We start from the raw sequence: 14834 nt of genomic DNA on the forward strand, positions 1-14834 counted from the left end.
TGATGTTCAGGGCGTCCCAGTTGAAGTCCAGCGTACGAGGAGGAGGCCGACCTAGAGCGCGGGAGAAGTGGTCGAAGATCAGCCCGGCTTTATCATCGTGAGTCACAGCCCAGCCAGTGTTATGCTTGAGTCTCAAGATGTGATTTTTGCGCTTCCTCGCATTAACTCGTAGATGGAAAAATTTGGTGTTGGCGTCGCCCTCGCGGAGGTAGCGAATTCCGGAGGCTTGACGTTTGCGGGATCTTTCCAGAACAGCGAGACCCTTAACCCGACGTTTCAGATTAGCACGGAGCCATCTTTCTTCCTGGGAGAGTGCGCGGGACTCTTGAGCAATATCCAACTGCAGAATGACATCCAGGGCCATGAGGAGTTGCAGATTGCCATCAAAGAAGAGGCATTTGCTCCAAGATTTGAGCCCATGCGCCATGGCCTTGAGCTTGTGATTGACGACATGGACCGGTTGAGAGTGCGAGGAGGGCGCAAACCAAGCTTGTTGGACCACCTCCTTGAACCCTGGCATTTTGGTCCAGAAGGACTCGAAGCGAAAGACAGGCGGTTTTCGCGGGCCACTCTGGTTGGAAAGGAGGAGGGGGCAGTGGTCCGAGAGGGATGAGGACATGGCATGTAGCACATGATTCTCGAACATGAGGTCCCAAGCAGCATTGCAGAAAGCCCGATCCAGACGCACAAGAGTAGGGGTCTCCCTTTCGTTGCTCCAAGTAAACCTCCGGTTCTGCAGCTTCAGGTCCTTAAGCTGACAGTTGGTGAGGGCTCTTCTGAAGAGACCCATCAGGCGGAAGTCCAGGTTGTTGTTGTTCTTATCCTCCGCTTGGTAGATAAGGTTGAAATCCCCAATGATGAGCCATTTTGAGTCGTCAGAAGGCTTGGCAGCGATAGCTTCTGAGAGAAAGGCTTCTTTCTCGGCGTGATCTGTATGGCCGTAGACCATAGTGAGCTTGAAGGAGGTACCACATGCGCGAATGGAGACGCTAGCCGAGATCAAGTAAGTGCCGAGGTGAACGTTGGAGACCTCCACATGATCCTCGTTCCATAGTAAGAGGATGCCGCCCCGGGTGCCGATGGCCGGACGGTGAGCGAAGGAGCGAAGACTAAGACCGCCGATATAAGAAGCCGTTTGTTGATCGATGTGGTCGAGCTTTAACGTAGTGAAAATTTTAGTGAACTAGAGTATGCCCAGGGCCGGCCCATAGATATATGGGGCCCAGGGGCAAGACAGCAATAAGGGGCCCCTGTTTACTCAAAAGCTCAAAATATTTTATATTTCAAAAGCAAAGTAATATGCAGTACATAGCTTCTTAATTTGGACTCTAAAACTGATAGTACAATTTTTTATCGATCAAGTGAACTAATGAAATGATGTAGTTCGGCAGAAGCTCGCTTTCCACAATAGCTTGTATTCCTAAATTTGAATGGAGACTTCATTTCTCAGCTGCTTGTTCTTCAACACTTGCTATGGCCAATTGATTCTAGGGGATCTCTAGAAGAACTACCAGGTCTGAAAAATTTGTCAAGTGATCCTTTTAGGGATTTTACCTCTTCATCTATTTGCTTTTTTCTCTTCCTTTTGTTACTACCAGATAAATACTTTCTAGAGGACATGTCAATAAACAAGAACAAGCAGCATAAAATGATTAAAACAGGGAACAAAAGCACCTGAATGTGGATGTAAGTGGCGAAATCAGCAGATCTATAGGTTGAAGTCAGCATGAACGAGAACACAACACCATGAACTGAATAATTTGCCCCCCTTGTCCAGTTCAGGAGCTCCCCTAATCTCCTGACTGCCGAGCACTCACACTTAGATCCACTGAAGTCTGAAGAGTATAAAATAAGAAGAAGAGATGTGGAGTCGTTGGAGGGCACATCTACTTAATTGAAAGGATGAACAGGATTATGGGGAGGAGGAAAAGAAGAACACGTACTGTCTCCAAGTCTCCAACATCTAGCTGATGGGGAACGAGCAGAACAAAGAAGAAGGAAGGACAGCCGATTTGTTCCTTTAGTCCCCATTAATGGCCGGCGGCGATCTAGGAGTCAGAGATGCTCGGAACGGTGGCGATCTAGGAATCGGAGACGCTCGGGAACGGCGGCGCTGTTTTTGGAGTATGGGATTTGGGGTAGAGGAGTCGAGGAGCACGGGAATGAGCGACGCTGAACGGGCCCTCTTTACTCTTGCTGTTTTTCTGGGCTTCCTAGTACTATAGAGGAAGTAATACCTGGGCTGGGGCCCCTGCCTGCCGGGGGCCCAGGGCGGGCGCCCCGTTTGCCCGGCCTATGGGCCGGCCCTGAGTATGCCCCAGGCAGGCGCTGTTACAGGAATTGATTTGAAATTTCTAGGTTGATAATATGATAACTAAAATTAGATATACACATGACTTATTATATTTGATTATGTATAGTCGTAATATACTCCCTCCACTCCTAAATATAAGTCTTTGTTAGTTAGGAAGAATGAGATTGCACGAATCGATAATCATTGATCGTGTGCATGGTGCACATATATAGGTACAAGGTGGATCGACCTCTACTTGTCTCCCAAAATGTACAAATATACGAGGGGGAGAGATAGAGATACAACGGTATAAATACAGACCCAAGTCCTATACATATGCAGTGGACAACGTACGCTCAACATCCCCACGCAGTCGAAGCGTCACCGGAGACACAGAGATTCGACCGAAACTCCTCAAAGACTGGGGTCGGTAGTCCCTTAGTCATGACATCGGCAAACTGCTGAGTGGTAGGAACGTGCAAAACACGAACCTTCCCAAGAGCCACCTGCTTGCGAACGAAGTGAATATCGAGCTCAATATGCTTCGTACGGCGATGATGGACGGGGTTGGCAGAGAGACAGACGGCGGAGACGTTGTCGCAGTAGACGATCGTGGCCTTGGGGACCACCAAAAGGAACTCCTGGAGGAGCTGACGGAGCCAAGAGCACTCAGCAACGGCGTTAGCCACTGCCCGAGACTCCGCCTCGGCACTCGAGCGAGAGACCGTGGGCTGCCGCTTGGACGACCACGAAATCAGCGAGGGCCCGAGGTAGACACAATAGCCTGACATAGAGCGACGCGTGTCCGGGCAGCCAGCCCAGTCAGCATCGGAGTAGGCGACCATGTCGATGGAGGAGGATGCCGTCAGAGTGAGTCCCAGGGTCATAGTGCCGCGTATGTACCGAAGAATACGCTTCACCAGAGTCCAGTGGGAATCACGCGGGGAGCGCATGTGTAGGCACACCTGCCGGACTGCATACTGCAAGTCAGGCCGAGTGAGGGTGGGATACTGCAAGGCACCGATGATGGAGCGGTAGAACGCGGCATCCGGCGCAGGGGAACCCTCCAAAGTAGAAACCTTCGCCTTAGTGTCAACAGGCATGGGGGTGGTCTTGCAATTAAGCATACCCGCGCGCTCAAGAAGCTCATGATCGTACTTCTGCTGATGCGGAAAAAACCGTCGGCACGGCGAACGACCTCATTGCCAAGGAAGTAGTGCAGCGCTCCCAGATCCTTGAGGGCAAACTCATCATGAAGACGAGCCGTGAGCTGCTGAAGAAGCCCAGGCGAGGATGCCGTCAGGATGATGTCGTCCACATAGAGCAGCAGGTACGCGGTAGCAGTGCCCTGATGGTAGACGAAGAGAGAGGCGTCGGAGTGGGTCGTGTGAAACCCAAGCTGCTGCAAGAACCCAGCCATACGATGGTACCACGCCCGGGGGGCCTGCTTCAGTCCGTAAAGAGACCGAGAGAGCAAGCAGACGTGGTCGGGATGCTCAGCGTCGACGAAGCCAGTCGGCTGCTCACAGAAGACCCGTTCCGTGAGGTGGCCGTGCAGAAATGCGTTGGAAACGTCCAAATGATGCACGGGCCAGGCACGGGAGACCGCCAGCTGAAGCACCGTGCGAATCGTGCCTGGTTTAACGACTGGGGTGAAGGTGTCGGTAAAGTCCACGCCGGCGCGCTGGCGAAAGCCGCGCACCACCCAGCGAGCCTTATAGCGCTCGAGAGAACCGTCAGGGTTGGTCTTGTGACGAAACACCCATTTGCCACTGATGACGTTGGCCTGAGGGGGTCGCGGAACAAGATGCCACGTGCGGTTGTGCTGCAATGCATCAAACTCCTCGCGCATCGCGACGAGCCAATGTGGATCACGAAGGGAGGCGCGTGCGGACGAGGGGATGGGCGACGGTGGAGAGGACGATGTCGACACCGCGCACGCATGCTCATCAGCGGCGTAGCACGTGCTGGGCTGATGGATACCGGTGCAAGACCGCGTCATCATGCCAGCAGGAGACGGGTCGGCTGCAGCAGGAGCAACGGACGAGGATGGCGAAGAGTCCGTCGCTCCCGGCATCGCAGCGGGGCCGGCGCCGGCCGGAGCAGCGGGGCCAGCCGGGGCGGCGCAGGCCGCAGCACCTGTTGGGGTGGGAGCCGAAAGGCCACCCAAAGCCGCGGGGGGCCACGCCGGGACCGAGGCCTAGGGGCCCGCAGCTGGGGATGAGGCAGAGGGGCCCGCAGCCTGGGGATCCGCCGCGGGAGGGCGCGCCGAGGCCACGCCGGGAGGGGCCGCAAGTAGCCGCGCCGGGGCCACATGGGGCCGGGCCGGGGGTTGCACCAGGCCGCGTCCGAAGCAGCCATGCCTGAAGGGGCTTTGCGGGCACGCGTCGGGACACCGTCAAAAGGCGTCGAATCCTCTACAGAAGGCGGTACCTGGTGAAAAGGAAATACCCGCTCATCAAAGTACATGTGTCGAGAGGTGTACACACGGTGGGAGACGGGGTCGTAGCACCGGTAACCTTTGGTGTTAGGGGGATATCCTAGGAAGATACACGCTACGGAGCGAAGGGCGAGTTTGTGTGGTGTAGTGGAGGCGGTGCTAGGGTAACACAGACAACCGAAGATGCGGAGACCATCGTAGGATGGAGGAGAAACAAAGACAAGTTGGTGCGGAGTGTAGTTCCAGTGGGGACAACATGGCCTAATGTTGACTAGGAGAGTGGCAGTGGCGAGAGCATCGGGCCAAAACCGAGGGGGCATGTTGGAGTGGAACAACAACATGCAGACACAGTCGTTAAGAGTGCGGAGGATCCACTCGACGCGACCGTTCTGCTGGGATGTGTAGGGGCACGTGAGATGAAAGGTGGTGCCGTGAGACGCGAGAAGGTGGCGAGTGGCAGCGTTGTCAAACTCTTTTCCGTTGTCAGTCTGTAGGGCGAGAATAGGATGCCCGAACTTGTGGTGATGTAGGAGTAAAAGGCCGTGAGGGTGGCGAGGACATCGGATTTGCGATGGAGTGGAAACGTCCACGCAAAATGAGAGAAATCATCAAGTAAAACAAGATAATTTAAGAAGCCCGTGTTGCTCGCAATGAGAGATGTCCATACATCACTATGAATTAACTGAAACGGAAAGGTAGAAATAGTGTTTGACTCGCTAAAGGGTCGACGAACATGTTTCCCGAGACGGCAAGCATGACAAGTGTGCTCGTCGAATTTATTACATGAAAATGAAAAACTCTTGAGAATCTGACGAAGGACGGTGGAGTTGGGGTGACCCAAGCATGCATGCCAAAGGTCGACACCAGCGGAGAGGGCAACCGGAGAGGTGGCGGTGGCGGTGGCAGTGGAGGCGGAGTGCACCGGGTACAAGTCATCTGGGCTGTCACATCGGTGGAGTACCATCCGTGTACGGGCGTCCTTCACAGAGAAACCAAGACCATCAAATTCAATAGTGAGAGGATTGTCACGTGCAAGACGACGAACGGAGACAAGATTTTTAACGAGGTTAGGTGAGACAAGAACATTAGACATGTTAATAGGCATAGACTTAGACGGAAAGACACTATGACCAAAATGAGTAATGGGTACGGAGGAACCGTCACCGAAGGTGATGCGGTTCGAGGTGGTGACCGGAAAAGAGGAAGCAAGGTTACCGGGGTGCGACGTCATGTGGGCGGTAGCCCCTGTGTCCATGTACCAATCACCGCTACCTCCGTAGTTGGAGGGAGACGGCGCCGAGTGCAGCGCGGCGAGGAGTGCAGGGTCCCACGGGGCCGGTGGAAGGCCCCGGGCTGGATCGGCGGGGGGCGGTACGTAGCTGCCCGGCTGCGGGTAACCGACCGGAGGAGCAAGCGCCGCGGGTAGCCGCCTCCACTCGCCTGGTAGCCGGCGCCACCCGCCTGGTACGGGGCAGCGGTGAAGTGCGCCTGGGGGCCGGCCGGGTGCAGACCGAGGATGCGCGCGGCACCGGCATGTGGTACGCATGGACCACTCCGGTCCATGGATTGGCGCCGATCGACCAGGGCTGGGAGGGTTGGTGATGACGTGGAGCCCCCCGTACCCCGACTGCTACTGCTGCTGTGGTGGCCCGGAGCGGCCGCCTCCGCGGCGCCGGTTGCGGCGGCCACCGCCCTGCTACTGCGGCTGATGCGATGGGGCGGGTGGCGCGGGCGGGGCCGACGGGAGGGGGAAGTACCCCGGTGGCGTGTGCGGGCGCGGGTGAGGCGGGGCCAATGGAGGCGCCCCGCGAGAAGTCCCGGCGGCGAGGGCGGTGTGGTGGACGCAAGCCTTGACTTTCTTCATCCGGCGTTCCTCCAAGCGTAAATACGCGACGACGGAGTGAAAAGTCGGTTTCGGCAGCAGGGTGAGGTTCGAGGCCGCGTTGCCGAAATCCTCATTGAGGCCGGCGGTGAGGGTGCTCAGCATGAGGTTGTCGGACACCTTGGCGCCGATGTCACGGAGCTCGTCAGCGAGCCGCTTGAGGCGCATGCAGTAGTCATTGATGAAGGAGTCATCTTGATGGCACCCGAAAAATTCCTACTGCAAAAACACAAGACGTTGGAGTTTATTGTCGGTGAAGAGGGCGTTGATCTTGGTCCATACGGCACACGCGTCGTCGTTCTCCGAGACGACTGTGTGGAAGATGTCCGGCGAGACGGTGAGGTAGAACCAACGGATGAGAGAGGCCTCAATGGCCGCCCTGTCCGGATCGCCCGCCATGATGTCGCCATCAACAGACCCGTCGATGTGCTCGAGGAGATGGTACTCGCAGAAGACAAGGTTGAAGTAGGTCTTCCCGGCGTAGTACGAGAAGTTGGATTGGTCGAGCTTGATGGGGACACGGGTGTGGATGTCGAGATCGCGAACGGCGGTGGCGTCGGGCTCAGGTCTGGCGAACGGGTTTGAGTTGCTGGAGTGGGGAGAAGCCATGGAGCTGCGGCGGCGGAGGGAATGCGGCGGCGGCTCGGGTGGGTTTGGCTAGCGGCGGTGTGGGGTGGGGTTGTGGGTTCGGGTAGGGTTAGGGTTTAGTGGCGCGGGAGGAGGGTAGGCAGCAGCGGCAGGCGAAGTGCGGCGGCTGCGGGGGGAAGAGGACACGGCGGCGGCGGGCTGGTGCGGAAGGGAGGAAGAGGATCGGCGTGCTAAACTGATACCATGTTAGTTAGGAAGAATGAGATTGCACGTATCGATAATCATTGACCGTGTGCATGGTGCACATATATAGGTATAGGATGGACCGGCCTCTACCTGTCTTCCAAGATGTACAAATATACGGGAGAGAGATACAACGGTATAAATGTAGACCCAAGTCCTATACATATGCAGTGGACAACGTACGCTCAATAGTCTTTTTTAGAGATTTCAAATGGACTACAACATACTATTGTATATAGACATATGTTAGAGTGTAGATTCATTTATTTTGCTTCGTATATAGTCCCTTGTTGAAATCTCTAAAAAGACTTACATTTGGGAACAGAGGGAGTATTTATTAAATACAAGTAGAATTAGAAAATATTTTCTCATACGTGGTTGAATGTTGTGGTGGGTGTTTTCCAAGCATAATTGCACGTTGACGTGAGCCTTGTTTCATTCATAATTGTATGATGAGGGGGCATGCTTGCATGTTGGGATAAAAAAGTTAGCAGAATGACTCTCTTAAGCATATTGGATTCACATAGAAATGCATGTTAGTTTAAATGACTAGTTGGACCCATCTGCCAGGCCATGGAGGGGCAATTGGGTTATGCGCTCCCACTTCAAATTTTACTTAAATTAGGAGTTTCAAAAAATTCTGAAAAACGAACGCTGGAAATCATAAATACTCCATTGATTTTGCTTGAAAAGTTTCAGCTCACATTTGGAAGAGAAGTTTGAGAGAATCGTCCTTGTGGGGTATTCTGTTCAAACTCTGAATCTCGCTTTTGTCCCGCTTTATAAACAATACAATCACCATGTCGGTAGAACCAGTTCAAGTGTCGTAATAAAAATAAAAATAAAAGTCTGATTGGGCATCAATACAAGCACGTCGAAAATAACTGTAAAAGAAAAGGGGAAAGACCACAAAGTATTTATGTAAAATTTGAAGATAGCTTAGGAGATAAAAATAATTGGAGTTTCTAAAAAATATCCAAAAACTTGTAAATGTCCACTACCCTCTACAGAATTTTCAGCACGTTCGAGCGAGCTACTTGAGAAAACCAATCTCTTTAAGTTTTACGTCATTACTTGACCCAGTTATGAACCGAATGCAAGGTTTTTATGCAAAATCTAAAAAATTCTAGAAAATTACAAATACTTCAAAGGACTAAAATGCATAAAACCAGCACAATCATGTCATGACTAGTAAAAAATGACCACAATTGAAAATGTGATAAAATGCATCGAACGCTATCGTTGACTCTTGATAAATAGTAATTGCTTTGATGAGGTCTCTAACTATTCGACCCGTCCATTGGGCCGAGTTGGCCAAAAAAAAGTGCCATGAGGGCATGTGGGACCAATCCAGGGAAAATCCCTCCTTTTCTTTCTCAATGGCTAGCGGCGTCAAGCAGGAACTCCGCCGTGAAGCTCGCACCTCCTCGCTCCTCCGGACCTCACGCTGACAGGAGGACGCTGACCATGGCAAGCCGCGAGGTGCAAGTTCTTCTCCAGTTCCCCTCCTCCTCCACATTCTAGCTCACCGTCAGCGTGGATTGGGGAGGGGGGGGGGGCATCACACGGAGTATGCTAGAGACCTGGAGGGGTCGAGGAAGAGGGCGCAACCTCCCCACCTTTGGCAGTTGGTGATGCGGATCCGACCACTAGACCCGGGATCTCGCTGGTGGGAATGTGGGGAGACGACCGGGCAACTGGAGCTCTGCCGGTGGTGGAGGGACGGGGCGACGTGGCCGGCGAAGGAGGAATGACACCGTGTATGGAGGTGGGGGCGGCGGGGGTGTAGGCAAGAGGGAGGAAGGAGGCTGTCGGGGGTGTCGGATCTTGTACGGCTGTTCGTGTGGGGGTGAAGGATCGAGGAATAAGTGAGGAAGGAGAAAGAGGAAGACCAAGTCAACGTGCTCGCGTGACACTTTTTTTTTTGCCGACTCAGCCCGATGGATGAGTCGGATAGTTGGAGACGTCGAAGGAATTAGTATTTGTCGTCAGTATTTTTTGCCACTGTCAATGATAGCGTTCGGTGCGTTTTACCACGTTTTAAATTGTGGTTTTTTTTTGCTAGTCGTGACACGGAAGTCTTAGCCCCGAGGCGGAGGGTTAACGTGGTGGCTTTTTCTAGCCTGACAAGTGGCCCAGCCAGTTAGTTTAGCAATCAAATTTGTGGTTTCAGATGTTATGTGAATCATTAGGACAGAAGTTGTGGTTTTGTGTGAAAAAAATGTTATACTGGTAAAAACTGGAATCTCACCAAGTTCCTCAGAAAATATCTGCCGTCACTCAAGAGCCGTGGATGAGCCAGCTGAGGATAATCATGGAGCCGTGGCTTTGAAGAACAAAAACCATGGCGACGCCACGACACGCACGGCCGTTGGTTTCCACGTCAAGGCAACATTTTTAACTTTTGACCATCCGGTAATTCCAAAGGCCTTAGTAACAGCGAGGTGACAGGACAGTTATCAAGATCAAAACCCGCGACGGCCGGTAAACCACGGTGCTGACGCGACGCTGGCACAAGGCAGACGCACGCAGCTCGCGGAGCGGCGGAGGGAAAGGCGTGCGTGCGCGTGGCGTCAGCGTGACCGGCGGACGGCGACGGCGACATCGAGCTGTCGAACACATGACTTTTTGGAGCGATGCGCCTCGGGACGGACTCTCTCTATTAAGAAGATTAAGATAGAAAAGGTCAAGAAACTAGCTGGGCGATTCGCCACACCTTAGAGAGAGATATGAGGGAGGAACTGTCGCTCTCCTTCGACCCCCGTACCCGGAGGAGGCAACGGAATCAAGGCGATTTCGCACCCCGGCCGTGGCGCCCTATATAAGAGACCCGCGACGAAGCCGTCGTAGTACTTCCATATCCACAGCTCCATACACATACATCGATCCATTGGCCTGCCTCTGCCTTGCCTGGTGGTATCTAGCTATGTCGACAATGGAGGTGAAGAAGCCCCGGCAGGTGGCGAGGCGGTTCCTGGCGCGGCCGCAGCACGAGGGCGCCGGCGCCGTCGTCCGCCGCAGCATCGGCAGGTTCGAGCTGAGGTACTTCGACCCGTTCCTCGTCCTGGACGAGTTCTCAGGTGAGTCCCGCCGCAGGGTGCTCTTCCCTTCGTTTGCTTCGGATTTTCGTTTGGAATCGTCGTTAATGGATTCATTCCTTGCCCGAATTTGGTGCATGCAGCTTCTGCGCCGTCTGGGTTCCCCGACCATCCGCACCGAGGCTTCGAGACCGTCACCTACATGCTCGAGGTACGCATGCATTTCCGTTGCTGTCGATCGCGCGCACTTTGTTCTTGATGTGCTAGCTAGTAGCACTAGAAAACTGCCAAATAAACCTAGCTAGCAGCATCAAAGTCCAGAATATCCACACCAAAATACATTGGCAATACTTCCAATTGAGCTGTAACGGCGGTGGCAGCTTGGACAACCAAACATGCAACGGGGAACAAGCGCGTTTCATTTGTCAAACTTAATTGCAACTTTTCTTGCCCTTCACTCGAAGAAGCCATCTGAACGCGGGTCCTGCTTTCGGTAGCCTGGCATCGATCTCTCCCTAGTACGCCAACCACCCCCTGTGCTTTTGTGCAATGAGAACGAAATCTTTGTCCAAAGATAACTGAAGAAGCCGTGTGAAATTAAGTACTGGTAGGAATGTTCACGGGACAACGATGGCGCGCATACAGTAGTAGATTTGTTGGCTAACCGCTCTGACCTGACGACCCTTTCCTCTGGCTGGCTGGCTGCAGGGAGCGGTGACGCACGAGGACTTCGAGGGCCACCGTGGCACGATCAAGGCCGGCGACGTGCAGTGGATGACGGCCGGCCGCGGCATCGTGCACTCCGAGATGCCCGCCGGCCCCGGCACCTCCAAGGGCCTCCAGCTCTGGGTCAACCTCGCCTCCAAGAACAAAATGTGAGCATTTATTAACTTCACCGTCCTCTCTCCCGCGACGTCACGCGAGCCGTCTGACCGCGTCATGTGCGCCTCCATGACTAACACGTGCGCTCGATCCAGGGTCGAGCCGGGGTACCAGGAGTTCCAGAGCAAGGACATCGCGTCCACGACGTCGGCGGACGGCGACGTGACGGTGCGCGTCATCGCGGGGGAGGCCATGGGCGCCCGGTCGCCGGTGCGCACGCGGACGCCGACCATGTACCTCGACTTCACGGTGCGCCCGCACGCCACCGCGCCCGTGCGGCAGCCGGTGCCGGCCTCGTGGAACGCGTTCGTGTACGTGCTCGAGGGCGAGGGCGTGTTCGGGCCGACGGCGGACCAGCCGGCGGGGGCGCACCACCTGCTGCTGCTCGGGCAGGGCGGCGACGGCGTGGAGGTTTGGAACAGGTCGGACAAGCCGCTCCGGTTCGTGCTCGTCGCCGGCGAGCCCATCGGGGAGCCCGTGGCGCAGCTGGGCCCATTCGTGATGAACACCGAGGAGGAGATCGACGCCACCGTCAACGACTTTGAGTACTTCATCAATGGGTTCGAGAAGGCCAAGCATTGGAAGTCGCAGGCCATGATCGCGCTAGAGCTAGAGTACGTAGGGTGAAAGAACGCGGTGAAGCCTGCTGTGCGCATTTCCTGTACGAGGTTATTTATTTGTTTATTTATTTCTTTCTTTCATCCCGACATCAGTGATCGCTTTCATGTACATATTCCATAACATAAGGGTACAGTATACTGATTAAAAAAAAACAGTATACCGAATTATACTCCCTCAGTTCCTAAATATAAGTCTTTGTAGAGATTCCACTAGATGGACTGCATACGGAGCAAAACGGATGAATCTACACTTAAAATGCATCTATATACATCCGTATGTGGTTCATAGTGTAATCTCTACAAAGACTTATATTTAGGAACGGAGGGAGTATAAAACTACTACTCCCTCCGTTCCTAAATACCACGTATTCTTTAAAAAAAACCTATGTATAGGGAAAATTTTGGATGGATCGTATGTCGGATCGTATTTCCTTCGTCACGGATACCACATGCACCTATTCCTCACGAAAGTGAATGCGGGTGTACAACGGGCACCCAGGTTTGATATCCTAAAATATCAGTTTTTATTTTTATTTTCTGCTATTTTTTTAATGCCATACTCATATAGGGGTGTATGGCACATGAGAGCTGCAATGCATTTCCGACTTCAAGAATCATATACTGAATGATAAGTTGGAGTGGCCCTCCTGCGAGCTATTATGCTCAAGCTAAGCTTTACTAAGAGGTGGGTGGACATAGTTATGGGCTTGGTTAGAGCATCTACAGCTGGACTTGGCAAATCTGGCCCTCAAACATCCGCGGACGCGTCCGGGCGCATCCGCGGGCACTGACCAGTCATCCCTCAAATAACGGCGTCCACATCCGGACACCTCAATTACCGTATCTCTTATCCATACAAACTCATGCAACTACGTTGATGCACGCACGTCGTCCGGCTACTTCATCACTACTAAACTACATGCCATTGAACCACCAAAATTTGGCATGTTTGGCTATGGTGGAGTTCATCCACGGCGGCCCTTGCCCTTCCCGGCGCCCTTGCCGTCCTTCTCGCGGAAGTACTGGTCAAGCGCAGTACGGATCGAGCCGGATCTGCTCGTCGTCGGAGTTGTCCTCGCCGTAGCTGTCTTCCTTCTTCTTCGGTGGCAATCCGGCCATGGCACAGACCACTCGATTCTGCTCTCGGGCGAGGGCGCGCGTGTTCCTCCGCTGCCGTTTCTTCACAATGCGGGCGTGGATGGCTTCCTCCTCTGCGGCCGCCCGCGCCTCCACCATTTTCGCCTCGATACGGGCCTCGGCGGCCCTTATCCTCTCCTTCCCACGGCGGGACGCCCGGTCCCGGTGGGACTCATACTCTGCCCGACCGGTGATGGGAAAGGAGAGGTGTTCCGGCTGGGACCGCGAGGATCCAGCACCACAGACCCGAGCGCCCGGTGAGCCGACGCTATGGAGTCGAGGCGGACGGATCTGTCCGTTGGCCGGGCGTTGTCCTCCGGGGAGCGCCGGACTGCCATTGCCTCCTCCAATCCACACGGGATGACACCCCAGTCGACGGATCCGGAGTGGTCGGAGTCCGATCCGCCACCTGCCATGCCGGAGACAGCCGGAACTCACCGGAGATGAGCTCAAGGGGAGTGGAGTGAAGTGGCTAGGGTTTGCTCCGACGAGCGGACGGGGACAAATATATGTGGGGTCGGGTGGGCAAGCATGGGCCGGCTCCGACATGGCGGGTGTGCCCAGGCGCCCCCATATCCGCCCCATATTTGGGCTGGATATGGGGGGTGCCGGTCAGCCCGGGCGTTTGAGGCCTGTTTTCGGCGTCCGTCGGGGTCGAAAACGTGACCCGGCAGTGACCGGGCAGCCCGCCCGGGCGTATGAGGCGGGTTTGAGAGGTCCGACTGTAGATGCTCCTAGGTCAGCAAAAAATTTAGTGTTGTTCAATGGTAAGAAACTGGAGGAATTCAAACCTTCATGTGGTATTCGACAAGGGGACCCAATATCCCCATATTTGTTCTTGATTGTGGTAGAGGGCATTTCGTGGTTCCTAAAATCTAGAAGTGAGTCATCAAATCTCCATGATCTGCAAGTGGCACCGTCGGTGCCACCGGTAAGCCATTTATTATTTGTAGATGATAGCATGTTGTTTTTCAAGGTAAATGGTGTGAGTGCTACTGAGGTGAACCAAGTGTTGAATATCTACTGTCAGGATATAGGGCAGCGTATCAATTATGACAAGTTTTCTATTTTCTTCAGTAAGGGTGCTCCAGATGCGGTTAGGGGTGAAATAAAAGGCCTGTTAAATGTCCCTAATAGGACTCTAAATGAGAAATATTTGTGTATGTCTTCTGACATAGGATCACTGAAAAATGGTGCCTTTAAATACTTGAAGGACCGTTTCTGGAGCAGGAGAGAGAAGGCTTTATTCTCGGCAGGGAAAGAAGTTCTGATTAAAGCGGTAGCCCATGCCATTATAGGGTATTCTATGTCATGTTTCAAATTACCAAGAGGGCTTTGTGGGCACCTTAACATGTTGATAAGGAAGTTTTGGTGGACACCATAAACCACATTGGGTATCGTAGAAAGTAATGACACAACCGAAAGGTATGCGTGGACTTGGATTTAAAGATTTTGAAAATTTTAACTTGTCTTTGCTTGCAAGGCAAGCGTGGCGTCTACTGCAGCAGCCAGAGTCATTGAGTGCCCGTGTGCTAAGGAGTATTTATTTTCCAAATTCATCTATATTGCATGCAACCCTTGGCAATCATCCAAGCTAGATTTGGAGAGCAATTGTGGAAGGGAGAGATGTACTGAAGCAAGGGTTGATCAAACACATTGGCAATGGGGCAACTACAGACATATGGGAAGATAATTGGCTTCCGCGTAATGA

At 53.5% G+C, this 14834-nt stretch overlaps 1 protein-coding gene across 1 annotated transcript; it reads left to right on the forward strand.

Annotated features, from left to right (window-relative positions):
* The first annotated feature begins 10160 nt into the window (after nucleotides 1-10160).
* Nucleotides 10161-12175, forward strand: LOC123125003 (pirin-like protein At1g50590). Its single transcript, XM_044545549.1, has 4 exons — nucleotides 10161-10526; nucleotides 10628-10695; nucleotides 11193-11359; nucleotides 11462-12175. Exons 1-4 carry the CDS (start codon nucleotides 10373-10375, stop codon nucleotides 11991-11993), a joined length of 921 nt encoding a protein of 306 aa, XP_044401484.1. The 5' UTR covers nucleotides 10161-10372; the 3' UTR covers nucleotides 11994-12175.
* The last annotated feature ends 2659 nt before the right edge of the window (nucleotides 12176-14834 follow it).

This window comes from Triticum aestivum, chromosome 5D (genome assembly GCF_018294505.1).
Source record: "Triticum aestivum cultivar Chinese Spring chromosome 5D, IWGSC CS RefSeq v2.1, whole genome shotgun sequence".
In the NCBI taxonomy this organism is placed as follows: domain Eukaryota; kingdom Viridiplantae; phylum Streptophyta; class Magnoliopsida; order Poales; family Poaceae; genus Triticum; species Triticum aestivum.

What these genes read in the sequence shown, in the direction of transcription:
- LOC123125003 (XM_044545549.1), top strand. Translation starts at nt 10,373, where the DNA reads ATGTCGACAATGGAGGTGAAGAAGCCCCGGCAGGTGGCGAGGCGGTTC. An exon ending in CGTCCTGGACGAGTTCTCAG is followed by an intron (nt 10,527 to 10,627) that starts GTGAGTCCCGCC and finishes TGGTGCATGCAG; the next exon opens with CTTCTGCGCCGTCTGGGTTC. An exon ending in CTCGCCTCCAAGAACAAAAT is followed by an intron (nt 11,360 to 11,461) that starts GTGAGCATTTAT and finishes CGCTCGATCCAG; the next exon opens with GGTCGAGCCGGGGTACCAGG.